At 38.6% G+C, this 26,878-nt stretch overlaps 1 protein-coding gene across 3 annotated transcripts in view; it reads right to left on the bottom strand.

The window, feature by feature from the left end:
• Nucleotides 1-26,878, bottom strand: part of MARCHF1 (membrane associated ring-CH-type finger 1) — a 315,834-nt gene that overhangs the window by 72,111 nt on the left and 216,845 nt on the right. Inside the window, exons 3-4 of one of the 3 annotated variants that reach the window (XM_047717754.1) lie at nucleotides 20,179-20,258; nucleotides 19,138-19,902 (exon numbers count right to left, since the gene is read on the bottom strand). In XM_047717754.1, the coding sequence (XP_047573710.1) occupies nucleotides 19,138-19,902; nucleotides 20,179-20,258 (845 nt within the window). Of the gene's footprint in view, nucleotides 1-19,137; nucleotides 19,903-20,178; nucleotides 20,385-26,878 lie in introns of those variants that run through there. The other 2 variants (XM_047717752.1, XM_047717753.1) reach the window with 2 other exon arrangements.

Genomic DNA, 26,878 nt, shown 5'->3' with positions numbered 1-26,878 from the left:
GGAGCAGCACTCTCCCCCATTTTGTCTTATAAAAAGCTTAAAAATCTCATTATTTTTTATTTTTTTTTAATTTTTTAAGTTTTCACATTAATGCTAGTGTAGTTAACATACACTGTTATATTAGTCTCAGTTGTATAATATAGCGATTCAACAATTCTATACATTATTCAGTGCTCATCACAGTAAGTCTGCTCTTAATCCCCTTTACCTATTTTACCCATCCCCGCACCCAATCTCCCCTCTGGTAAACATCAGTTACTTCTCTATAGTTAAGAATCTGGTTCTTGGTTTGTCTCTTTCTAGGAGCAGCCCTTGTAACATTTTGGTTATGTAGTAACCAAAGGATTCCCCTTACTGTCATTTATTTTTTAACAGAAATACAAACTTGCAGGTGTTAACCCTGTCAGTGAACATCTGCAGTCTGTACCCAATATACTTATTCATTGGAAGGACAGAAAGTGTTAAGAATTGTCTGTCTCCCACCTCTGCCCCATATGTCTATACCAACACTGCAGATAACTGGTATTATTTAAATTCTAAGTGTACAAAACTTGATACTTCATACAACTACAGGATATATCTATGATCTATACAAGGATGCGTATTCACACATTCCATTTTGGTGTGTGATAATTCAGCTTCAGTTCCTTAGAACTGAAAGAAGTCTCTCCTACTGCATCATCAGCATTTTCACCTGCCTGGATGTGGCTGTGTTCACCTGTGGATGTGTTTCAACTTTCTCAGTGTTCATCACTGTCCATTGGGTCTTTCTCAGTGCCTGGCCTTCGTTTTGTATTCCTGAAATTTCATCACCTATTGATCTTTTTTTTTTTTTTGAGCAGAGTTTTTCACTATGAAATATTCTAACTGATAAATTGGTATCATTTTCCTCCACACTCAATACAAATGAATTTCATTAATTATGTACACCAGATACAGTAATTTTGCATCTCCCTTCCCTCTTTGCCTTTTCAAAGATTTATTTATTTAAAAGTGAGAGGGAGCAAGCAAGAGCACATGCAAGAGGGAAAAGCAGGCTCCCCCGAACTGGTAGCCTGACATGGTGCTTAATTCCAGGACCCCGAGATCATGACCTGGGTCGAAGGCAGGTGCTTAAGTGACTGAACCACCCAGGCTCCTTCCCCTCTTTGCCTTTTCAAATGTCTCTGAAGTTGCTGTCATTTGAAGACAAAAACAATTTAAAAAAAATGTTAAATGTATACCTTCAACATGGAGTTTGATGAAAGGTAAAGTAGAACTTTTCTCATGCACAAAATACAAAAGTGAAAAATGCAAATGCGAAAAAGCAAGTGCAAAAGTAAAACCTCAAGTATGGTATTGCACTAAACATGATGTGAGAGAAATAAAAGAGAGTAGATCGCTGTACTAACTCCCAGTTATTTTAGTGTTTGATGATTTATAGCTGATACATAACATAAAACAACAGTAATATTATTCTGCTTTCTTGATATTGATGGAAATTGGATCTTTTTTGATGCATGCTGCATGAAAGAAGATAAAATTCTGGGCTTAATATTTAAAAACCTCTTGATTGTTACTGCGGAAGGTTGCTTTTTATTTTCAAATTATATTTGAATTTTCAAATAGCATCTTAATGTGGTGCTTCTCTAAAGAAGTACATAGTGAAGGGGATGCCTGTGTGGCTCACTCAGTTACATGTCTGACTCTTGGTTTCAGCTCAGGTCATGATCTCAGGGTTTTGATATCAAGCCCCAGGTGGGGCTCCATGCTGGGTGTGGAGCCTGCTTAAGATTCTCTTTCTCCCTCTCCCACCGCACCTCCCCCACCTCTAAAAAAAGTACATGGTGAATACAATCTGATAATATCTTCAGTTTCATTTCATAAAAATAGCATTTTACTTGAGTGTAATCACAACAGCTTTGGCAGTCATAGGAGACTACGTATCTGCTACATATAGTCACAAATATACATATACGTTATAAATGTAAGTGTAGCTATTTCATATCATAATGAACATTCACATTATATTAGTGAGCCACAGAATTTGCTGATTTCTGAACTTGATTCCTCAATGACATTGACAAAAAAGAAAAGAAATGAAATAGTTCCAAATGGAGCCAAAGAAGTCCATCTCCATTACTCAGCATATCATTACGATAAATATATTCAAAGTTAATATTCATGCAAACTCATCACTGGCAAAGGTATGAAGAGGCTTCAAAACCTAAACACATTTGTGAGCCTTATTTTTTCACAGAGTGGAATTTGGGTGGAGATGACTTCCCACAGGATGCTGAAGGATGCGGCTGTGAGATCAAGTGAGGAATTGACACAAATGTTCTTTTAACTGGGTAGCATCAACCTAAGGTTATACTTGGCCACATTAGCTCAGTGTTTCGGAAGGTGAGTGGAGGTGGTGAGAAAGAAGAAACATGTACTTTTAAATTTCTTCTTTCTATCCTTCTTGAGGCTCTTAAGAAAATTCCAGATCATTTTACCCCAAACTTTTATCTTCTACATATATACCTTGTATGTAGGTCATGCAAAATGATAAAAAATATGAAGTCATGACTTTGATGATACATCTTTGCATTTCTTAGTCAATAGGCTCTTGTAATAGCACATTTTATTTAAGACTAAAATGAAAATGAAACAGAACAAAATAAAACCAAGCATGATATAAGTTTAAAAATCATCCTTGCAAGAATGTTCAAGTTATTGTATGTCATGGGAAATTAGGCAGTTACACAAGAATGAATTGATCTTGAGCTATTTATCAAGAAAAAGTGCAGGCTGCCAGTGGATACGGATAATTTGCTTCTGTGACATTTCTCTTCCCACAAACACTGAGTGTCTTAGAGTTTTGGAGTTGGAGAAGCCATCCTTTTAAGCACTCAACATAGCTCTCTAGTTTTATAATAGGACATTAACCTTGTCCTCTGCCAACCCTCAGTTGTTAAAGGAAGGGGACCTCTGTGAAGCATACTCATTACATGCCGGGACCCAGGGACATCATCTGCTATATTGAAATGTTCTCGTTACAATGACTCATGAAAGAAATTTTGCTTAGTCATGCCTCATTACTAACAAAATTTGTGTCTCATCTGAAACCCATTTCAGGTTTCATGTGAAACTTGTTCCTGGTTTCACATGAAATGTGTTCCTTTGCTTTGGCCACTGTGCCTATGACAAGTTTGTAGGAATTTTCTACATAAGCATTTCTGCAGATTTAGTATTTTTCTACCCTTATTTTCATGTGTCTTGATTTTTCTCAATTTCCTAATTTATCCTTTTGGAGTGTGTGTGTGTGTGTGTGTGTATGCATACATGTGTGTAAATATGTACACACACATATATGTTTACATACATGTATACACACTTATATCAATATATATACAGTATGTCAAGTCATTGAAGACAGGAAATAGAAAATTATCAAACACAAACATATATCATCTCCTCTATTCACTTTGTGTTTTGCTGTCCCTGATGTACATACTTGCATCAGGCTCTGTTTTCTTATACTCCCAGATTCCCTATACTTATTCATTGCAGCATGAACACCCTGCCCTGTATTACAGTTGCCTGTTTTCTCATCTGATGCTTCCACGTAGGTGGTTCTCAGACTTCAGTGTGCATCAGATTCTCACAGAGGTCCAGTTAAACTAGATAGCTGGGACTTACTCCCAGATTTTTTTTTTTTTAAGATTTTTTTTTTTAAATTTATTTGACAGAGAGAGATCACAAGTAGGCAGAGAGGCAGGCAGAGAGAGAGGAAGGGAAGCAGGCTCCCTGCTGAGCAGAGAGCCCGATGCGGGACTCGATCCCAGGACCCCGAGATCATGACCTGAGCCAAAGGCAGCAGCTTAACCCACTGAGCCACCCAGGCGCCCACTCCCAGATTTTTTGATTCAACAGGTCTGGGTTGGGGTCCAATAATTTGCATTTTAGCAAGTTCCCACGTGATTCTGATGCTCCTGGTATAGGAATGATACTTTGAGAACCATGGATTTCATGGTTTGTTTGTTTGCTTCTTCTATAGTGTCATTTGAAAGTGAATTGCAGCTAGACGAGACATTTGAGGGTTGATCAAAATGAAAGTTGTAAAAAGCATCTCATCTTCTATTTCCACCAATAAACTTGTCAACTTTGAGAACCATTTTCCCTTATGGTTTTAAGATCTGAAAGGAAAGAATCTGTACTAGTTGTTTACCCGCAGGCTCCATTCTAGTGTTTCCAGGTTGTAGAAGTACTGCCAAGTGGACCTCCTGCCCAGAGTATGGTTCTTGCAATATATGTATCTTCTGAGCATCTATTTGTTCACCTGAGATTGGACTAAACAATCAGTGATTCTCAGCCCTGGCTGCTCATGAAAATACCTAAGAGGCTTTTAAAAATGTACTATGTTGAGACATCCTTTCCAGGGGGATCTGGATGGGGTCCTGGTGGGAATTTTTTTTTTTTTTTTTCATTTTAAATTTACAAGGTGGGTCTAATATGCAGCCCAGATTGAGAATCACTGGGTGAAGTGATCTCTCTGGTCTTTCCTAGTTTGAGCTGGTAGAATTTTGAGGCTTTCAAATGCTGATTGGAATCAAGACTCCTCTAATGCATGGGACATTCTTTGTCTACAACTTCTATTTCATTCTAGTTATTTATTTTTCTTCTTTCATTCCACCTTTCTTTTTTCTAGTGTTACTATCATAGAGTGTTACAAAACATTTTAATTTGATTATGCCCTCTGAGAGTTCTGAGCTAGCTCAGATCAAAATACTTTTAAAATAAAGACATCAGAATTTATTAAGGTGAGGCTCTGAGGGGCCAGATAAGAACAACGGGGTACACATTAAGCAGGAAATAGCAAGGTTTCATGATCACCTGTTAGATAACCATGAAGTAAAGAAGAAGGTTTGCAGTATAATGTCTAAAGTAAAAGCCATCTCCAAGAAGCTTTCCAAACACAGGCACTCCTGTGTTATGGCATCTTCAGTTCTGCATAAACCTGGAAGTGAGTGAAGGGGAGCTAATAGACTCTCCAGTCCTCCTTGTATCTGACAGAGGAGCCAAGTAGAATATCATGCTGAGTTTAAGGCTGTCAGAGCCCTAAGAACAAAAGAGAACTCAGCCAGGCTGTTCCAGTGGCATTTTAATTTCTGAACCCAGTTAGACACTGTTGTTTAAATTTGCTTATGTCTGAGGACACCTGCAGAAGATTTGAAATGGATGTGTAACCATGCTGCACTGGTTATAACGAAGATGAGGACCTAAACATGGTAATTAGAAATGGATGCAATGTTCATGCTATAAATAAATTCTCAGATATAAATCATGATTTGGTAGCAACAAGCACTGTGCCCAGTATTCACCAGTTTATATAGTGTTCATTTTCTGTTTGCATATATATGTTTAAAAACGAATTTGTGTGAGAGAAGACACTGAGTGCTCTTTCTTTCTTTTCTTTTCTTTTTCTTTTTTTGGAGGCAGAGAAGAAATTGCCCAGTGCCAAACAGATACAAGTTCATGAAAGAAAGCACACATTTCAAAGTCACTATAATCCTGAACGCATATTGTTCTTAAATTAAGAAATAGATGAATCCTACCTAATTGGTATTTTTTCTTATTCAGTATCTTGCACTTTGGTATGATTGGTATTTAACAAATTAGAAATTAACAAACAAAAGATAAATGTAGTACAATTTAACCAACTTTTAATATGTGAATAGTCACTTATCTGTCTGAAGGAGGGCCATATTTCTATTTTTGCCTGAAGTTTCCTGAGGTTGGAAAATGCCTTCTTAATCTTCAAATTTACTTGAAGATGGTTGTATAGGTAGAGAAATGTCCATTTTTTTCTTTTTTCTTCTCTAAGAGCACAACTTTTTAAAATAATTGACCTACAGAATATATGCTATTTCCAAAAATCAAAGTCACCTATTTAACCAAATTAGAATAGTATTAATCAACTACTTGGATATAGTATTTTATATATATATAATATTATATATAATTTATATAATTATATAATAATTATTACATGATTATTATATATTTAATATATTATTATATGTAATATAATAATATATATAATATATATAGTAACACTGGAGGATATAGTATATAATACTATATAATAGTATTAATCAACTACTTATAATCTACTAGTCAAGGCAATTAGTATTATTGATGACATTGTCATTCCACTCCCAGACAGATGTATTCCTAAATTGAGAGCAATCAGGACAAAAAACCTTGCTAAGAACAAGGCATGTCTTTGAAGGATATATGTTTTTTAAAGAATTTTTTTTTTTAAAGATTTTATTTATTTATTTGACAGACAGAGATCACAAGTAGGCAGAGATGCAGGCAGAGAGAGAGAGAGAGAGAGAGAGAGGAAAGCAGGCTCCCCGCTGAGCAGAGAGCCCGACGCGGGACTCGATCCCAGGACCCTGAGATCATGACCTGAGCCGAAGGCAGCGGCTTAACCCACCCAGGCGCCCCTGAAGGATATATGTTTAAGAAAAGATATAAAATGCCATTTCTGTAAGCCTTTCAAGTTATTTTTCTCCTAAATTTCAGTGTGTGTTATAATATCAGCACCTTAATTCATCGATTTTGTTCATTCAAAATATAAACTACTTGGATAAATGCTGAAAGACTACGTGAAATCACACGATGCGCTCATAGCATTAGAATGTGATGCTAATTAAATTTTTCTTTGTTGGAGAGACCTTTGCTCCTTAGAATAAAGTAGCACAGTGTATATCTGAATTTTTGCTGAGGATTGCAATAAACATAATTATTCATTTCAAAGAAAGAAATTAGTTTTAGAACACTGTCATACTAGTAATGCATACATTTGTAATACACAGTAATTTTTCTCATTTTTTGATCACATATGTAAGGAGAGAGCCATTTACCTTTCCCAAGTTTGACCCTCCCAGTAGAGAGAAATCAAGAGTGAAAGTGAGACCTTGAGACTCTATGTTGAGTAATTCCAATGAACGACCCGTGACAGGTTACTAATGGTGTTCACATCTGCCTACCAACTCAGCTGTTATTAAATGAACAGGAGGAAGATTATTTTTAACTCCTATGAGACTCAAAAAAATAAAGACAAAGCCTATGGAAAATAATAAATTTATGAACTTTCTTAAGAGTCTGTTACCTCCCGGAAATAAATGATTCTCATTAGGTCACTTAGGAGACCTTTCTCACCTGAATACTGAAAACTGTCAACAGCTGATCTTTTACTCATAGAATGGACTTTGACAATAGAATGTCAGTCTCATCTTTGTACAGAAAAAGTAACAGAAAGAAGTAATAGGATACATTTACAAAATTTAAAAAATCTGTTACTGAGTGAATATAAATCTAGGACTAAGAAGGAGAAAATACAAGGACTCAGGCTGGTTCAATATTAGAAAGAATGTTTTCACAATTAAGAGATTCTAAAAGGAAAAGGGGTTGTCCCAAGAAATAGTATGTACAAGGAAGAGAGAGATGATAATGTGTGCTGATATTCCAAGGGTCTTCAAATATCAGACTGGAGAGCGACCTAGATGATCCATGAATCTATGAACCCATTTTTCCCAATGCTATAATTATCTGAAAAGTTAAGATAAAAAAGTAGGTTTTTTTCTTTAAATAAATAGGGATAGCACAACTACTAACTGAAATGTTATTTTACTTTAAAAATCTTATTTGTAAAGCGTATTTATCTCAGTTTTTAAATTTCAAATTTATCTGGAGATATATGAGGAAGCATAGATCAAGTTGTGCTAAATGTGAAATCTAGATGTTTCCTGACATCACTCCCGTAGGTCCAAGTACAATTGCCTTCTTTGGTTGCATCTGTGTATGAATGATATACTGTAGAGGAAAGGTAGATTTCCTGCCATCTGTGGCCATATGAACTCATAGTTATGGGCCTCAACAGGACTTCTAACAATGCTTTTCTATCTTGCTATGCTTAGCACTGCCACACTAAGCAAAAATATATGGGAAACCCAGTTAAATTTGAATTTCAGATAAATAATGAGTACTTTTGTAGTATGTGTATGTCCCATTAGAAAATTATTTGTTGTTATCTGAAATTCAGATTGCACTGTTGTATAACCCTGCAACCAACCCCCTTGCTCTATAAGGTCATCAAAAAGAAATAGTAGCTGTATCTGTACATAAAATATCTGTATCTGTATATATCATATCTGCTTATATAATCTGTAGATCTACATTTGTCCCTGCATCTGTGATTTCCTCTTTTACTTCTATTGCAAAGAAAATCATACTTATTTTCCTTGCCATGGCAATCCTTTTATTTTGGTCTTTGGGTCCCATCCTTTCCTATTCCCTGTGGGACCTTAAGAAACAAAATTCTGATCAGTTTTCTTCATCGTCAACTACTCTCTCTCTCTCTCTCTCTCTCTGAACTCAAAGATTCTTCAAATTAAAAACATGAATTCATCTAGACGAATTCATCTGAATTCATCTCTTCCTCTATTTGTGACATTCTCTTTCTCCTTTATATAGTCCTGGGTTTTCATTTGTCCTCTTTGGGCATTGTCTTCCTTCTCTCTGCTGGCTTCTTTCTTCTTTCAGGGCCATTAAATGTTGCTATTTCCAGGGTTCTTCATACCCTCATCTGCTCAGTTCATAGATTTTCCATTGGAGATTTTGACACTCACCACCTATATGCTCAAGACTTCCTAATCTTCATGTAAACTTGCAAAAGCCTCTTCTGAACTCTTCTGGATGTCTCTCCGTGGATAATTGTCTTGTGCCTCAAACTGTTATGTATAAAACTGAACTCATCTCCTCCTTTTTTTTTTTTTTTTTTTTTTTTTTTTTTTTACTTTAAAGATACATTTTATTCCAACGCGGTCTGCCTCTCTGCAGAATTTGTTCAAATCTCGTTTGGAACGATCACAGCTTCTGCAGCTAATACAGCAACCAACTGAGACCAGGTTCCTTTTTGACTAAAAATTATTATTCTACTTCGGTGATTCTGCCTCCTATTGTTTTGGAAAAATCACGTGTAAATCAACAAACTTCCATTTTCTTTAAGACTGTGGACGGCACGGAGTGCATGTACCACCACTTCTATTTCTCATTGACCTGTGTGGTATAGCCTGTGCCAGAAATCACAGGGACAGGAAAAGTACAAGAAATAGAAAGCAAACATCAGTATTGATCTATCCTTTTCTCTTAAGTAGAATATACTTGTCTCTATAGAAAATCCTAGATTTTCTATCAACAAATTTCTACAAATAAATTAATGGATCAATAAGAGAAATTAACAAAAATTCTACATATAGGATTAAAAGAATGTATTTCAGGTATCAAAATACACAAGAAAATATTTAAGTAAAATATTTTTTTTTTTTTTTTTTTATGTCTTAATGATTAAAAAAACCTTATTACATTTGACTGGGTTCAGATCCTTTTAGACTTAGTAGACATATTATAGCAGTATTTCCTTGTGCTTCTCAATCTCAAAATCCTTTGGATACTTCTTTTTTTTTTTTTTTTTTTTTTAATTTTTTTATTTTTTCAGCATAACAGTATTCATTATTTTGCACCACACCCAGTGCTCCATGCAATCTGTGCCCTCCACAATACCCACCACCTGGTGCCCAACCTCCCACCCCCACCCCTTCAAATTCCCAGATCGTTTTTCAGAGTCCATAGTCTCTCATGGTTCACTCCCCTTCCCAATTCCCTCAACTCCCCTCTCCATCTCCCCTTGTCCTCCATGCTATTTGTTATGCTCCACAAATAAGTGAAACCATATGGTAATTGACTCTCTCTGCTTGACTTATTTCACTCAGCATAATCTCTTCCAGTCCCGTCCATGTTGCTACAAACTTGGGTATTCATCCTTTCTTTCTTTCTTTCTTTCTTTCTTTCTTTTTTTTTTTTTACAGCTTTATAAACATATATTTTTATCCCCAGGGGTACAGGTATGCGAATCGCCAGGTTTACACACTTCACAACCATAGCACATACCCTCCCCAATATCCAACCCCACGCCCTCTCCCAACCCCCCCCCCCCATCAACCCTCAGTTTGTTTTGTGAGATTAAGAGTCACTTATGGTTTGTCTCCCTCCCAATCCCATCTTGTTTCATTTACTCTTCTCCTACCCCTCAACCCCCCCATGTGCATCTCTCTCCCTCATATCAGGGAGATCAATATGATAGTTGTCTTTCTTCCGATTGACTTATTTCGCTAAGCATGATACCCTCTAGTTCCATCCATCCACGTCGTCGCAAATGGCAAGATTTCATTCTTTGATGGCTGCATAGTATTCCATTGTGTATATATACCACATCTTCTTTATCCATTCGTCTGTAGATGGACATCTAGGTTCTTCCATAGTTTGGCTATTGTAGACATTGCTGCTATAAACATTCGGGTGCATGTGCCCCTTCGGATCACTATGTTGTATCTTTAGGGTAAATACCCAGCAGTGCAATTGCAGGGTCATAGGGTAGTTCTATTTTCAAACATTTTGAGGAACCTCCAGGCTGTTTTCCAGAGTGGTTGCAGGACCAAGTTCACCTCTCATCTCCTCCTTTTAAATCTGTCTCTCAAGCAGTGTGTTCTCTCAATAGTAAAGGATCCTATAATCTACCATTTTCTAAATCGGAAACTTGAGATCAGATACCTATATAAGTTATCATTGAATCCTGTTTGATTTGTTTGATTTACTTTCATAATACCTTAAAAATCCATCTACTTTTTTTAAACTATTTTTTTTAAGATTTATGTATTTATTTGAGAAAGCGAGAGAGTTCATGCAATGTCCGCAAGGCGGGGAGGGGCAGTGGGAGGGAATCTTCAAGCAGACTCCCCGCTGAGTGTTGTGTTTGGAGGTGGGGGTGCTCAGGACTTGATCCCATGACCCATGAAATCATGACCCAAGCTGAAACCAAGAGTCAGAGGCTTAATAGAGCAAGCCGCCCAGGTGTCCCTCCATCGACTTCTTTTTACTCTACGGCCACCATCAGCTCTTTGCTGGGACACAGCTGTTTCTCTCTCTCTCTCTCTCTCTCTTTTTAAGATTTTATTTATTTATTTGAGAGACAGAGAACATGAGAGAGTGAGGTGAGGGGCAAAAGTAGAAGCAGACTCCCTGGTGAGCAGGAAGGCTGATATGGGGCTCGATATGGGGACTCAAGCATCATGATCTGAGCCAAAGGCAGATGCCTGACCACCTGAGCCCCTCAGGTGCTCCAGAGCAGTGTCTAACTGGTTTCCTTTCCCTTCAGTCTTTCCCTCTCCAGTCTGTTTTCCAAAAGCAGCTTGAGTGGTCTTCCAGAATACTAAGCTGACAGTGTCATTCTTTTCCTTAAAAGTCTATAAAAATTTACCCTTGTCATTAAAATACTGTCTAAACTCCTACCTATTGTTGATAAAGAACTCCATGGTTAACTACCATCCCCTCCTGCTACTTGATGCAAGGCCAGAGTGACATCATTTTATGCCTGATCTCACTCATCTTTGTGGGTTCATATATGCCATATCCTTTTCCTGGAACAGGTTACCCCTTCTCTCTGCTTAACTTATTCTCCTTTGGATTTCTTCCTGATTATTAGTTTCTCAGGGAAACTTGTTTTGTTCTATTAGATGCAATATGTTCCTTTAGCTTCATTCATGGTTTTTTTGGTTTGTTTGTTGTTTACATTTGCCTCTTAAATTATTTGTTTTACAAACTGGAATATAAGTTAATAAGGGATGGGACCATTGCCATATTTTCCACTGTATTTCCAGCCTCTAGAACACTCATTGTTACAGATTAAAATTCCCAAAATATAGTTGTTCACTGTGATCTAAATCAATCTTACAATTGCACCATTTGTTAAAAACATCAAAACTACTCAGAAAGTAGTTTTCTATTAGGAAAATTTTAAGTTTTAGAAATATTCTCTTTCCATTTTCCCACACCTGGTACAAAGTTATTGCAACTTGTAAGAATTAAACAAGTAAAAAAATAGATGATTTTTACCACTTTCTCATTTTCCTCAAAAAACTTAAAATGAGAATATGCATAATGAAGGCTTTAGCAAAACAATATAAAGTGTAACTTCAAACTCACCATCCAACCCAAGCTAGACTAGATCATTATCAGGAGTTATTTTGGGGTCTTCCTCTTTTAAATAAGCCATTGATGGAATTAAATATATTTTATTTGTTTTGCCCTGTACCACTCAGTTTGCATTGTTCCCATAGTTTTTGTATCTCCTCTTTTGGCATCCTCTAATTTTGAAGCCATTTCAAGAATTCTTTTTGGGCAATTGCTATATGCTAGAATTATTCTGAGTACTGTAGAGAGCCCAGAAGAGGAAAAGACATAATTCCTACTTCAAGGAGCTTAGTCTATAGGAAACAGAACTAACATACATGAAGACGTTAGAAAATAGGTGAATTCTTTTTTTTTTTTAAAAGATTTTATTTATTTATTTGACAGACAGAGATCACAAGTAGGCACAGAGGCAGGCAGAGAGAGAGGAAGGGAAGCAGGCTCCCTGCTGAGCAGAGAGCCCGATGCGGGACTCGATCCCAGGACCCTGAGATCATGACCTGAGCTGAAGGCAGTGGCTTAACCCACTGAGCCACCCAGGCGCCCGAAAATAGGTGAATTCTAAGTAAATCAACTACAAGAGGTTATGGGAAACTGAAGAAAGGAAACATTGCTTTGGACCACGATAATCTGGGCAAGCTTTATGGAAAGGATAAAAATGAGATGAGTGTTGAAGTCTACCTAAATGTGGGCATTTGGAGAGGAAGAGAAAGACACTGGGAAGGGGGAGAGCCACTTGGATGGTAGTTCAGTGCTACTCTTTTGTTTGTTTTTTCCTGCTTAGAATTCTTGTACCACCTTTTCTGGTACTGATGCTATTATTTTTGTTACTGAAATGTCTTTTCCCCAATTCACAAGGTCCTGGAGGGGTTGCCAATAGTCACATTTTAAATCCAACCTTCCCATCTAAGGGCACGTCTGGGCATAATGCCCAAGGCCCCTGGTGACCACGATCAGCCCAAGAATGTGACCTAGGGCAGGCTAATTCTATTCCATCCCTGGGAGTGAATGTGTAACTGCTTGAAGAGAACATTTCTCTTTTCTGTTAAGTCATGTCTGGTAAAATGTAAACCTAAAGCTATCTCTGCCCACACTGTCTCTTCCCTCTGCTGTACAGAGGAAGTTTGCCTGCAGTTGAAGAAAATGAGAACACACAGAGAAAGAGAACCACATTGTTTGAATCTCTGCAGCCTCTGAAGCCATCTGTATACCTGGATTTCCTATGTCTGTGGCTAATACATCCTTTCTTGCTTAAGCTCATTTGAATTGGTTTCAGTCAATTTTAACCTGGTAGAAGAGTCCTGACCAAAAGAGGTAGTAGGCTGATGGCTGGATGTGGAGAAAGAACAGAAGTGTAAATAAAGAAGGATCAAACTGGGACATTAGCAGTGAGGAAGAGGGCACAAACCAAAAACAACATCTGAAGGGAAAGATGATGGGGTTTGTTTAGAGACTGGGTATAACCAATGCAGGAGGAAAATAATCAAAAACTAGAAATTCCGGGTATTTGTGAACTCACTGATAAAAATGGGGGTAGTTGCAACGAGGAAGTGGGTTTGAAGAGACACAATAGGCAAACCATGACATCTGAGTTCCTGGTAAAGTTGGGGCTTTGTCAGTCTATGGTTTTAGTAAGATGACCAGCACTTACTGGTACAATAGCGTAAACTACAAGAAGGTAACCTAACTTTGCTTTGTGTCAGCCTTCAATAGAATATGACAAAGAACTATAATTATGCTTCCCAAATTCATCTTTTCTTATTTATTTATTTATTTACTCATTTGTTTAGAGAGGGGGGAGGGGTAGTGGGAAAGGGGGAGGGGGTCTTTTTTTTAAATATTTTATTTATTTATTGGACAGACAGACATCACAAGTAGGCAGAGAGGCAGGCAGAGAGAGAGGAGGAAGCAGGCTTCCCACAGAGCAGAGAGCCAGATGTGAGGCTTGATCCCAGGACCCTGGGATCATGACCTGAGCTGAAGGCAGAGGCTTTAACCCACTGAGCCACTCAGGCGCCCCGGGGGAGGGGGTCTTAAGCAGACTTCACGTAGAGCACAGAGCCCAACGTGGGGCGCCATCTCACCACTCTGAGATCACGACCTGAGCCGAAATCAAGAATCGATGCTCAACTGACTGCACCACTGAGGCACCCCCAAACTCGTCCTTGCAATTACTTGTCCTCTCTTCCCACCTAAGGCCCAGGAGAAATGTAGCATAGAGCAATGGTTCTAAAAATGTGGCCCCTTAGATCAGCAACACCTGTATCATTTGGGAACATTTTAGAAATGCAAATTCATGGACTCAATCCCAGAGAAGGAATCAGAAACTCTGGGGTGGGTCTAACAATCTGTACTTTTTAAAAGAGATTTTATTTATTTATTTATTTATTTATTTATTTACTTACTTACTTATCTATTTATTTATTTGAGAGTGAGAGAGAGAGAGAGCACACAAGCTGGGGGAGCAGCAGAGGTAGAGGGAGAAGCACACTCCCTGCTGAGCAGGGAGCCCAATGTGGGGCTTGATCCCAGAACCCTGGGATCATGACCTGAGCCAAAAGCAGACGCCCAACTGACTGAGCCACCCAGGCACTGCCAACAATCTACATTTTAACAAGTCTTGTGGTCTATGCTAATGTCCACTAAAGTCTGAGCACAGCTGGTGTACAGTATGCTTTGTATGCTGGTTCCATAGCAGATGAAGTCATTTACTTCTTAGTGCTATCATTTTACATTGTAAGAATAATTCCCTTGGAAAAACTCATTTTCCCTAATTCTACTCATTCCAAAAGTGTATGTTGAATATATTCTGTCAGGCACTGGTCCAGGCATGGTGGACACTGGAATAAATCTGAAACATTTCATCACAAAAACACCCACATATTAGCAATTAAAATTATGCTATGGAAGTGATTCCCAGAAGACTTGAGTATTGAGCATCATGAAGGTATCCCTAAAGAAATTACATTTCAAACAAAAAAGAATGAGTAGGAGTTATTCTGGTGAAGGGCAGAGAGGGTAATGTGAAGGCATTCTAGGCCCTGAAAGGGATAGGCCTGGCACTTTCAGGGAACTGAAGACAGACCAGTATGAACAGGTCTTCATTAATGATGGGCGTTGAATCTGGAGAGGCAGATCTGATAGAGGGATCATGAATGGATTTGTAAATCATATCAAAGATTTTGAAGTTACCACTGAGGGCTATTAAGAGGCCACTGAAAAGTCTCAAACGTGGGCTAACATGATCTAACCCATATTTTAAACCTCCTTTTTTTCAAATGAAAAAAGTAAAGCCTTTCCCACCATACGCTATGGGTGTTAACAGCACGACTTAAATTCCCTGTAAGCTCTAATTGGCTAATAGAGAAACTTTCTCCGAATAAGGTTTTGATGAGGTGAGAAAGAGCATAGCGTGCCCTTGAAGGGACCAAATGCCAGGAACAGAAAAGGAGGAAGGGTCTGGGAGCTTCTTCTGCTTTGTGGTTCTGGCCGAGGCTGGTTCTGCCCATGCATGTCTGAAGCAGCCGGAGTGCAAGTTCTTAGGCAATTGCCGCCTCTCTCCCTTGCACAGGGGACACTGGTGCTCAGACTGTGTCCATCTGGAGGCCTTTTTCCTATAAATTATTTCATTCAGAGATTTCACTCACTTCCCAGGCATCTCAATCACCTGACTGAGAATGATACCCCAGTTTATATGTGCTCCCCGGCCTTCAGGAGATTTTTGTTATTAGCCTCTTCATGCTATTGCCCTATGCTAATATGTCATGTTAATAACAACTGCAAATATGCAGTTGTTTTGTGGTGAATTGTGTATAGTTCAGGAATGCTTGAACAATTCTACAGAATTGTGACTGTGACTGCTTTCCTACCTCTCAGGGACATGTCTCAGTGTGCTGGACAGCTGACCCCGCAATGTCACTGCAACTACAAACAGCCTGCCTATAATGGAACTCATCATGTCTTTCCCAAACCATCTCCCTCTGGCCTCTTCTGCCTTTGTCAGTAGCAGCAGCATTTCCTGTCTCCCAAGTTGCAAGGTTTGGAGTCACCCTGACTCCTTTGTCTTATGCTCTCACCCATTCCAAGCACCAGGATTGTTTCCCATCCCTGGGTGGAATGACAGCATGCCATGTGTTCCTCCCTTTCATTACCCTTTATCATCCTAATCCTACTTACCACAAAGCAGGATACATTCTCCCTTGTTGCAACTTGTTCTCCTAAATCTAGATCTCTTTCCCAATACACCCCCAGAGACACTGTGACTGTATATGTTATTCTTCATTAGGCCTGTTTTATTGCACAAAGGCTGGTCTGTATTATTTTTTTGCAGCGAAATAATTTTTCTTAAAGGGATATTATGTAGAACCTCATTATATACAGAGATAATCATGCACTCTCGGGGGAAGGTGGGCGAAGGGGAACACAATCCCCTTGATCTGTTCTCAGTTTCTGAGGTGGCCTCTTCGGTATCCAAAGGCCCACTGAGGCAGCAGGAAAACAAACATGTATAGAACACAGTCAAACTCTTTGGAAAGATATGTATGTTTTCTTTACAAGGTCTTTAATTTTTTTTTTTTTTTTTAGTTTTTATCTATGTAAACTCTTCCACCTAGTCATATAAGTTCACACAAAATTCTTCAGTGCAGAGTGTCACTCCCTCATCTCTGTCTGGGCTCATGGTGTTTGCCCTGCTCTGGGCACCTGCAATGCCTGGCATGCAGTTCTGCCAATCTAATTCTCATTTTCTTTGTCCCAATCCCACCTCTTACCAGGGTTTCCAGATTGTTCCAGCTCTCAGAAGTTTTTCTGTCTTCAAATTTCTGCAGTATGACTTTTTTTTTTTATTCACCCTGTACTATCTTGAATCTGTATCTTTTCAGGTGTGTGTTCAATTTCTCCCACTAGATAACAGGCCACTTAAGGGAATAATCACCTCTTTTGTTGCTTTTTGCTCTCAGCGTCCAGTATAATACGCAGTCCCTGTATTTGCTTAGTGGGTATATTTTGATGATAACCTGCAGCAAGAAATAATAACTATGGGCCCATCGATCACACTTCCATTACTAGAAGTCTAAGTTAAATATCCTGTCTTTGAAAATGTTCCTCCAGAGCAGTGCTTTTAAGTTAGGAGAATCAGCCACTATGACTTTAATTGCAAGCATTACTTTTTTCTCCAATTACCATTAAGCCCACAACTAGCTTCTTTCATTAAATTATGCTGGAAGTAGATTTGGGGAATGACAACACATGGCTGTACATGGGGAGTTCTTGGTTTAGACTGGAAATACTGTTTTATTCCATACCCCAATATTTTAGACAAGTCATACTTAAATCATATTCCAAAGATTCCAAGAAACTTACATTAATATATAAATCAAATGGTGTCAATTCTTTGTGATGTCTGAGCATGTTGGACATGGCTCTCTTCCCCTCTCCCCTCCCAAACCACTACCCACTCCCTGCAACCATCACACCCAGGCCACAGTGTCTCACTTTCAGTTCCCTGGATGGCTAAACTCCTTCCCTCCTCCTGGTTTGGTGTAGTGGCCCCTTCTGCCTCAGTGGTTCTTCCAGTCTTTCCTTGATCAATTCTTGTCATTCTTTGAGCCTCAGTCAGATTGTCACCTCTTTAAGAGAGTTCTCTGATCTCTTAGATTAGGTGAGGCTTTCTTTTTATGTGCTTTCATATTCCTCATCACGACCGTAATTATGTATCAACCGTGAAATAGTTTCTTTGGTTTCTCTGTTCCCCTCAGACTGTAAGCTCTAATCTCAGGCACTATGATATTTCCAATGCCAAGAACTGATGCATATAACAGGTGCTGGAATGAACAAATCAGTGAGCATTTTAGGAAAATGTTATAAAACTTTCTGAGAAACAAACTATTATTATTTATATCCAGACCTCAAATTTCCTTGTCCTGTCTTAAATAGACACGGGCAGCATTCTTGGGGTCACGTTATTGGCGGGCCACACACATACATGTGTTATAAAGTAACTTTAACTGTCATAAAACTAGCCCAAACAACCAAGCATGATGTAACAAAACTTCACTTAACCAACTTAAATGACTACGGGATACAACGTGTAAAACTAGCTGTTTTGTTTAAAATCATCTGATTTATGCATACTAGCATGGGTATTCCTATAATTCTTACTCACTTTAAATTATTTTGAAAATGTATATGGTTGGAAAAAAGAGCAAGAAAGGAGTCTCATAGCTATGAAATATCCACATGTTGAAACATTTTAGTACATGATTATCACTAAAGTTAATGTGTTCTCCTTCCCTGAAGGCTCCGGCCACCCCACTGATACGTCCATGACCTGTTTCTGTGGCCTTTCGGTCTTGAATTACCCCGCTGAGTCAGACAATCGGAGAACAAATTAGCACCAACTGTAGAGATTTTTCTGATTAAAAAAATCTGACCTTAAAAAACCCAACCGTTAAATATCTTTCTGTCAGGATGCTAACAGTTCACTGAATTTGCATTAAAGGATCTAAGGTTTCATACACTCTCACTCATATTTCTTTCACTGGTCTTATCTTTTTTTTTTTTAAGATTTATTTATTTATTTTTTTGACAGAGAGAGGTCACAAGTAGGCAGAGAGGCAGGCAACGAGAGAGAGAGAAGCAGGCTCCCCACCGAGCAAAGAGCCCGATGTGGGGCTCGATCCCAGGACCCTGAGCTCATGACCTGAGCTGAAGGCAGCTGCTTAACCCACTGAGCCACCCAGGCACCCCCCACTGGTCTTATCTTAACTAGAATGGGTACCAGATCCAACTGGTTTGTCAGTCCATTTACCAAGATAAATCACTGTCCTATTAAGGGAAAGGTAAAGGGGAAATCTAATTCTATTCTGGAATAGCTTCCAAACCCAGGGATGCTTCCCTATTATTTCTTCTCATTCCCACACCTGCCTTTTCTTGTTTTATCACCTTAGACCAAACCAGACAAATAACAGCATGATTACATGTTAGGTTGTGAGGGGAGAAGTCAAACACACCCCTAACTCACAGTGGGAAGAAATGCATGTGGATGGCATCACGTCTTTCTCTATAGTGACTGACCTGCATATTTTTAAATTATCAGACTGGTCATGGTAGGTGGCAGGAGGCTTCTGCTTAGAGTTATTCACCCGGAACCCGGCCATGTCCACATACTTGCTGTCTTCTGCTACTGCCAATATATCAGTGCTGGAATCTGCTTCTGAAGATCTTTTCTGGATTGTTTCATGTTGCCCAAGACGGGGCAAGAGCCGCAGATCCCTGTGGTGGTATCTGCCTTTGCTCTCCTCGTGCTCCCTTGAGAACCTCTTAATCTCAAAGGATCCCCGTGGGTGAGAAAGACTGCATTCTTGGCACCTTGTGCCTTTTCCTCTGCAGAGATTTAAAGAGCAACCCTCACAGTCATTCAGCTCTTTTTGCTTTTTACCTGTGGTTTCCACATCTACCAGATCCATTCCATGAGGAGCAGAAGGCCCAGCTGCGTTTCCACATGGCTTATTGCCATTTCTCCTTCTTCTTCGTGAGAGTCGGAATTTAACTTGGGCTCTTCTTTTCGCCTGAATCCAGTGAGTCTCATCTGTGGAAGATGAATCTGAAGAAGTAGCGTAAAGCTCGCTCCATCTGGCACTTGTGATTTTGAGGGGAAAATCATTTCTTCTCCCTTTTGTTTGTTCTTCTGCAGCCTCATATCTCTCAGAGGCCCTCCTCCTCCTCCTAGGCCTCTGTTTTACTGATTTCTTACCAGACTCCTTCCTAGCAGGGCTCAGCACCACGACAGGGGTGCATTGCTCAAACGCATCTTCTGACATGTCATGCAAGATGGCAGATCTAGACAAAGCAGCAGGCAAAGGATGGGAGATGGGAATGGAGAGGAGAGCCACAGGAAAACAGAGAGAGAGAATGATGAAAATGGCAGAATGACCAGACGTTGGTAAATAAAGATCAAATGAAGAAAAGGTGCTAAAGGGGAAAAATTAAGCCAGTATAAATTGTCCATGGACAATGTAAGGCAGAAGCAAGAGCCACACAGTTTGGGACCATGAAAGAAGACTACAGAACATTGGTTTAAACGAGATTAAATAGGATCATTTGCTGAGCACTTACCTGCAGATGTCCTGAGTGGATGGACAGACAGACAATCTCGACTGGCTCCTGGGAGCTGTCCCTGTTGTCGGGCTGCTGGCCTGGAGAAACAAGTTAGATAATTTGGCATCTTGGTTGAGGTAATACATGGTCGAGATCTTGCTTTTTTTCCACATATTTAAAAAATTGCAACAAACGTGGCTGCCGGTCATGTTGCTCACAACGCAGCTCACAACGTATAGGAAGTCAGAGGGTTCGTTTTGCAAAAGTAAAACTTATTTGAGGAACTTGGAACAGCTGAGATGCTCTGCCACTTTGCTGTTGCTTCATTTATGAGAGAGGAAGATGATTCCACAAGTTTCTGTTCTATTTACTGTAAACATTTGAGTGGAATGCTTCCATTTGCCTTGGAAACAGGGGGCAACATCTGAATATTCTATAATACAAAGGACATAAAGGCTATTATGGGATAAGGAAGATAAAAATCTGGGAAGTCTAAATAATCAAATAGCCATTAGACTGCTAGATACTGCCTGGGAATAACGTGAAGTCACATCAAGGACCTGTGAGATAATATATGTGAAAAAATTTTGTAATATAAATATATGTATATATATATGTGTATATATATATTTATATATATATAAAGATTTTATTTATTTATTTGACAGACAGAGATCACAAGTAAGCAGAGAGGCAGGCGGTGGGGGGCGGGGAGCAGACTCCCTACTGAGCAAAGAGCCCGATGCAGGGCTTGATCCCAGAATCCTGGGATCATGACCTGAGCTGAAGGCAGAGGCTTTAACCCACTGAGCCACCCAGGCCCCCCACATTTTGTAATATTTAAAAGCCTATAGTTATTACTATTATTATTTCATCACGGAAACTAATAAAATCCGTCCATCACAACATTATTGACCTATCATATCTTTTAACCCTGTGACCGTATGGAGGCTGAGAAAAACAGAGCTTGAAATTTCAGATTGTTAGCATAAAGCTGAGCACATTTCACCAAACTCCTGCCTTCGAAATGCATCTTCTTCACTGAATTTGACTTCTCAACCTCTTGTATTTAATACAGATGATGCTGATAAATCAAAGGCTAGAATGTGCTGAGAATTGGCTACTTGCCAGGCATCTTGCTGTGGCTTTGTCAACTACCTCCTAAATCCTTACAATAATCTCACCAGGGGGAAACTGTAACAACTAACAGTTTTGAATGAATAGGATGTGCCAATCACTCTAGGTGAATTTTCATTTGTCCGTTCATTAATACTCACGAGAAGCGAGTGTGTTGATTGCCGTGATTATTTCCATATCAGCGATAAGGAAGCTGAGAAGTCAGTGCTGCTTCTCATGAGTAGGTGCTGGAACAGAGGTTTGGGATGAGGAATCTCATTCTTTCATTTGTTACCCACCTGGGAATATACTTCTCCTTTACACAGGAGGAAAACTAAGGGGGGGTCCCTCACCAAGGACCAAGGCTTCTAGAAGATGGAAAAAGCTAGAAAATGGGATCCCCTCTAGACCCTTCAGAAGGAACGCAGCCCGGCTGACACCTCGATTTTGGTTCAGTGAGACCCATGTTTGACTTTGACCTCCAAAGCCATAAGATAATAAAGTGCTGTTTTAATTCAACAGGTTTGTGGCAATTTGTCAAAGACTCATAGGAAACTCTTGTAGGAGATGAGACTTGAGCCAATCTAAAAGGCAAGCAGGAGTTATTATAGAAGGATTAAAAAATATTCTAGGCAGAGGACACGGGGGCCAAGGGGGAAGTATGGTGTTCTCAGCGTGTTCCCACAGACTGATTTACATCTGCACATTTCTGACTTGTAATTTTCAGAGGCTTCCCTATCAATCCATAAACACTGCATTTTTAATATTTGTATGTCATCTTTGAACACCAGTCCATTTTTGATTGTATCCTTCAATATTTCGATCAAAACTCATTTTTTTCAATTTTTTAAATCCAGATTAACTTCATTTCTGCATCCACTGAACAGGTATATAGCCAATTTTTGTAAAAAACAAGCATTTCTGTACTCTATGCAGTAAACAGTAAGTTTTATTAGATTGCACACCACTTATCCCACACACAACCATTGATGTTAGTAGCGAGTTCTGCACATAGCAGTCGCTGAATAAAGTGAAATTTACCAAACGTTCTCTTTAGAAAAAAAAAAAAAAGTAGTGAAGCCCAAAAGTGACCTCAGATCACTGATGATATAAAAGCGATCCAAAATACGTTGAGCACCATAATGGCTACCCAAGGCTACTTAATGGCATGTTGAAGACCATTCTATGAAGCTGTACAAGGAAAGGAAGGTGAAACAGACATAATCATAATAAAAACTTTCATCATCTCACAGGTCTGAGCAAATGTATTTTCCACAACAAGAAAGTAATTTGTCAATGAATAATAACACAGAATGTTAAAAAAAACATGCAGCTTCCCTTTGGAGGGTTTTTTGGTCCACCATGAGAAGGAATCAAATAGCATTTATGTCTATAAACCTTAAGTATTTTGAAGGAACTAGAACTCATCCTTATGATGATTTCTTCAAGAATCATCAAGAATCTTCAAACAACTCATAGCCAGTATTAGTTGATACGTATTCAGTTTGGTGGTAGGGCAGATGCTGTAGTCTTGGCTATTGTGGCAGATGCTGTTAATGCCCACGCCATCCCCCGGGCTTTCTCTGAGTTCACCTGGGCACTGACTGATTCCCACTTGAGTGCTTGTACCTCTTGGGTTCAATGCCCTGGGTCTTTGGTACCACGTGTTCTCACTTGGCTACACACAGACACAACCTTAAAGTGTGGCATAAATTAAAACCTCTGGGGACAATTCTTGGACTGAAGTCAGTGGCTAAATGCTCTAGATTTTCCATTCTCTCAAAGGATGGTTCAAAGTGACTTACAGTTTCTCAAAAGGTCGCAAGCTGGATTATGGCTCCATGGACCCTAGCTCACCAACACACCCCTTTATTGGCATTTCCTCCTTTCTCTCTGTCTTACTTTAGCCAAGTCTGTGGTGCTTCCTGGGATCACTTCCTAGAAAAACTACCTGCACCCTAGTAAGACAGTGGGATCTATTTAAACACCTGATTGATACAAAATTAACCCTAGCTTATGTCACTTTAGATATATTTGTTTAGCAACATGAATTAAAGGTCCATTATGTAATAGATATTATGATGAGTTCTGGGAATAAAGAAAAGATAGCATCCTGAAGGAGCTTCTTGGTTAGTGGAAAAGAGATTCAAATGAACAGACAATTTTAATACAGTCTCATCTGTCCTGGTAATCTGGCAATGGGAGTTCTGATGAAGGAAGGGCACCTCAGATGGAATGGAGTAGAGACTTAAAGTAAGTGTCCGACAGGAGATGATGCCAGAGCAAGAAAGAGTGAACGTGAACACAGTTTTATAATGACTGGGGGGAGGGTGTTGAGGTAAGAAGTGATACAAAGTCAGTATGAAGGAGTAGACAGAGATCCTGTATGTCACATTGAAATTTTTGGATTATATCCACAAATGATTAGAAAGTCATTGACAGATATTCAGTAGTAAATGGAAATGACTAAATTTGGGCACTAGAAAACTCACATTGGCAGCTGAGAACTGGAAAGTCCAAGAGTGACTGTAAGCAGGGGAAAGAATTAGGATTCAATATATCTAGGATGCAGCTCAGATTGGGAAAAGGAATAGTTTAAACATTATAATCCCAGGGGAACCTGGGTGACTCAGTAGGTTAAGCGACTGCTTTTGGCTCAGGTCACGATCCCAGGTCCTGGGATTGGGCCCCAAATCAGGATCCCTATTCTGTGCGGAGCCTGCTTCTCCCTCTCTGTCTGCTTAATGCTCCCCCTGCTTGCATGCTCTCTCTTTGTCAAATAAATAACATCTTTAAAAAAAGGATAAAGAATCCCAACTGGTTGTTTTATTACAAGTATGGTAAAAATTATTTCAAAAATCAGTTTAAAAAAGTAACATGGGGAAACATCTTTAATGTTCAATGAAAAAATTTTAATAAAGTTAAGTGGGATGAGGGGTTAGAGTACTTTCACCAAATATCAAAACATGGTATGGATCATCAGAAATTAGGAGAATATGTGTGTGGAAAACTGTCTGTCAATCTATCTATCTATCTATCTATTAGCTTTCTATTCCTTAGTATTTAACAAAGTTACATTTCAAATTAGTGAAAAAGGCCAGGTTATTAAATAAATAGCATCGGCAGAAATGACTAGTCATTCAGAAAAATGTAAAGACTTAAATGTAGTAAAATAAAAATAAAAATAAGAAAAGGAACCACAACTGAGTATGTTTATAATATCATGGAAGGGAATCCCTTTCTTAAGATGACATGAAATAAAAAATTAACATAAGAAAAGACAGTTCAGCATGGTAATTAAAAAAATAAAAACTTCCAATTTATAAAAGAAGAAGCACATATACTCACACACCAACATTACCCCAGACAAAACACAAAGCCATAAATTGTTGGGGCCGATTCCACGTTAAAACCTGTTAAATCCCTAGGGCCTGCCTGGGCCTACTTAGCCATAGTGACATCATGTTGCCTAGGTAGACATTTTGTTGTTTAATAAATGCTTCAGCAGTTACTGATGTCAGTTCCAGGTAACTGTTGCTAAAACACACCTGAAACAAGGCCATTTTGTTTAATAAACACCTCAACGGTTGCTATTGGTTCCAGGTAACTGTTACTAAAACACAACACCTAAAACGAGGCCAGACAGGTGGAAACATCCAATCAGCCAAAGCCACATATGTAGAGGTCTGCTGTTGTGCCCTATAAAACTAGCCTGTAAGACCAAGGGGTCGTCGCCCTCTTCAGAGGCGGCCCTGACCTGTCAGTCTGGTTCCTGATGCTTGGCATAAGAATAAAATTTTTGTTAAACCTTCATTCCATGTCAGTCTCGCTCCTTTGATAACAGACCCAACATAAATAATGCCATATTTCACAATATATATGATAACCAAATAGCTAATTTCTATAGTACTCATAGATTTTTTTACAAATTAAAAAAAATTGGTTGATCTTAGAAAAAAACGAGTGAGACACACAGATAGTTCACAGGGAGGAACTGCACATGGCTTTTGGCCATGTATAAAAAATGCTCAATCTCAATAAACAAACAAATGCAAATTCAGTTAACAATGGTTTACTTTCACTTAGCGGATAAGCACATGAAAAAGATTGATTAATACCTAGTGTAGCCAAGATTGGGGACAACAATAATTGCCATATATTGTTGAAATAATTGTAAATTGGCAGAACTTATTTGGAGGGCAATTTGATAAACTTTATTAACATAGAAAACGTTTATGGTCTTTAGTCAGAAATTCTCACAGGAATCATTTTATTGAAACATTTATTGAAACACTTTTATTGAAACTGCCCAAAGATATGTTCATCATAACAAGAGTGTTCACTATGGTTTTGTTTGTCATAGCAATATATTAGAAATGATCTAAATGTCTAGTTCTTAACACTGAAATACATAAGCCATTTTAAAAAATGAGATACATCACATATATGCACACACAAACTTACACACCACATGTGTAGGATATATTTTTATGTGAAAAGTTAAGCTTCAAAACTATATATAGTATGATCTCATTTGGGTGAATAATGCTTTCATGATGAATGCTATCTTATGAATAGGACACATTTGCAGGAGTGTACATCCAACCATTAGCAGTGATTATTTTTGTGAGGTTGGATTATGAGAACCTTTATTTTTTAGGTTATATATTTTTATAATACTTTAAATTTTAATTTTAATAAAAGGGAAAGTAATTTTTAAAGTATTTATTTATTTGAAAGAGAGAGAGAGAGTAGCAGGGAGAGGTAGAGGGAGAGGCAGAGAGAATCTCAAGCAGACTTTGTGCTGAGCGTGGAGCCCAATGTAGGGTTTGATCTCATGAACCCAAGATCATGACCTGAGCTGAAACCAAGAGTCAGACACTCAACTGACTGAGCCACTCAGGTGTCCCAATTTTAATCATGTTAATGATGATGTAATAAATGATAACTATTAATATTAAAAAAACAGGATTGGTATTTTCCCCCTACCATTTAAGTGATAAAATCATTGCTTATTTAGTCTCTTTGAATTCCACTTTCATTCTTCAGTTACATGTACTCAACATGGTATGTACATAAAAGAATTATGATGATAACATGAAATCACTGATCAGATAGCTGCTGTGTGGAATGTACAAGAGTTGTATTCTGATGCTCTTCTTTTTATTCATTCCCAGAAGATCAAGTTTTCTCCCCATGGTAGACTTAATGGTATCCTCTCATTCAGAGAAGACACATAACAGTCTAAGTTCAGTGATTCTCAATCCTGGCTAAAAATTAGAATCACTGGGGAAGTTTTAACATAAATACCTCTAACTGGGCCTGATTCCAGAAGCTTTTGAAGAATGGGCCCCAAAGTACAAGACCTAACCATCAGTATTTTTAAAAGCTGCCCCAGTGACTCAATGTGCAGCCAAAGTTAAGAACCACTGGCTTAGGTCAAAGAGGATACAATTCTAATTTCACATGAGATATTTTTGTTCCTGAAACTCCAGGGATAATATTCTTGAAAGCTTGATTTTTCTTGAGAGAGAAAAGTGTTTTCTAAATGCTCAAATCTCCTACTTATACATCTAGAAGAGATCTTGGACTTTTGAGCATA

This window comes from Lutra lutra, chromosome 2, assembly GCF_902655055.1.
Source record: "Lutra lutra chromosome 2, mLutLut1.2, whole genome shotgun sequence".
Taxonomy (NCBI): domain Eukaryota; kingdom Metazoa; phylum Chordata; class Mammalia; order Carnivora; family Mustelidae; genus Lutra; species Lutra lutra.
This window is presented reverse-complemented; position numbering and strand designations above follow the sequence as displayed.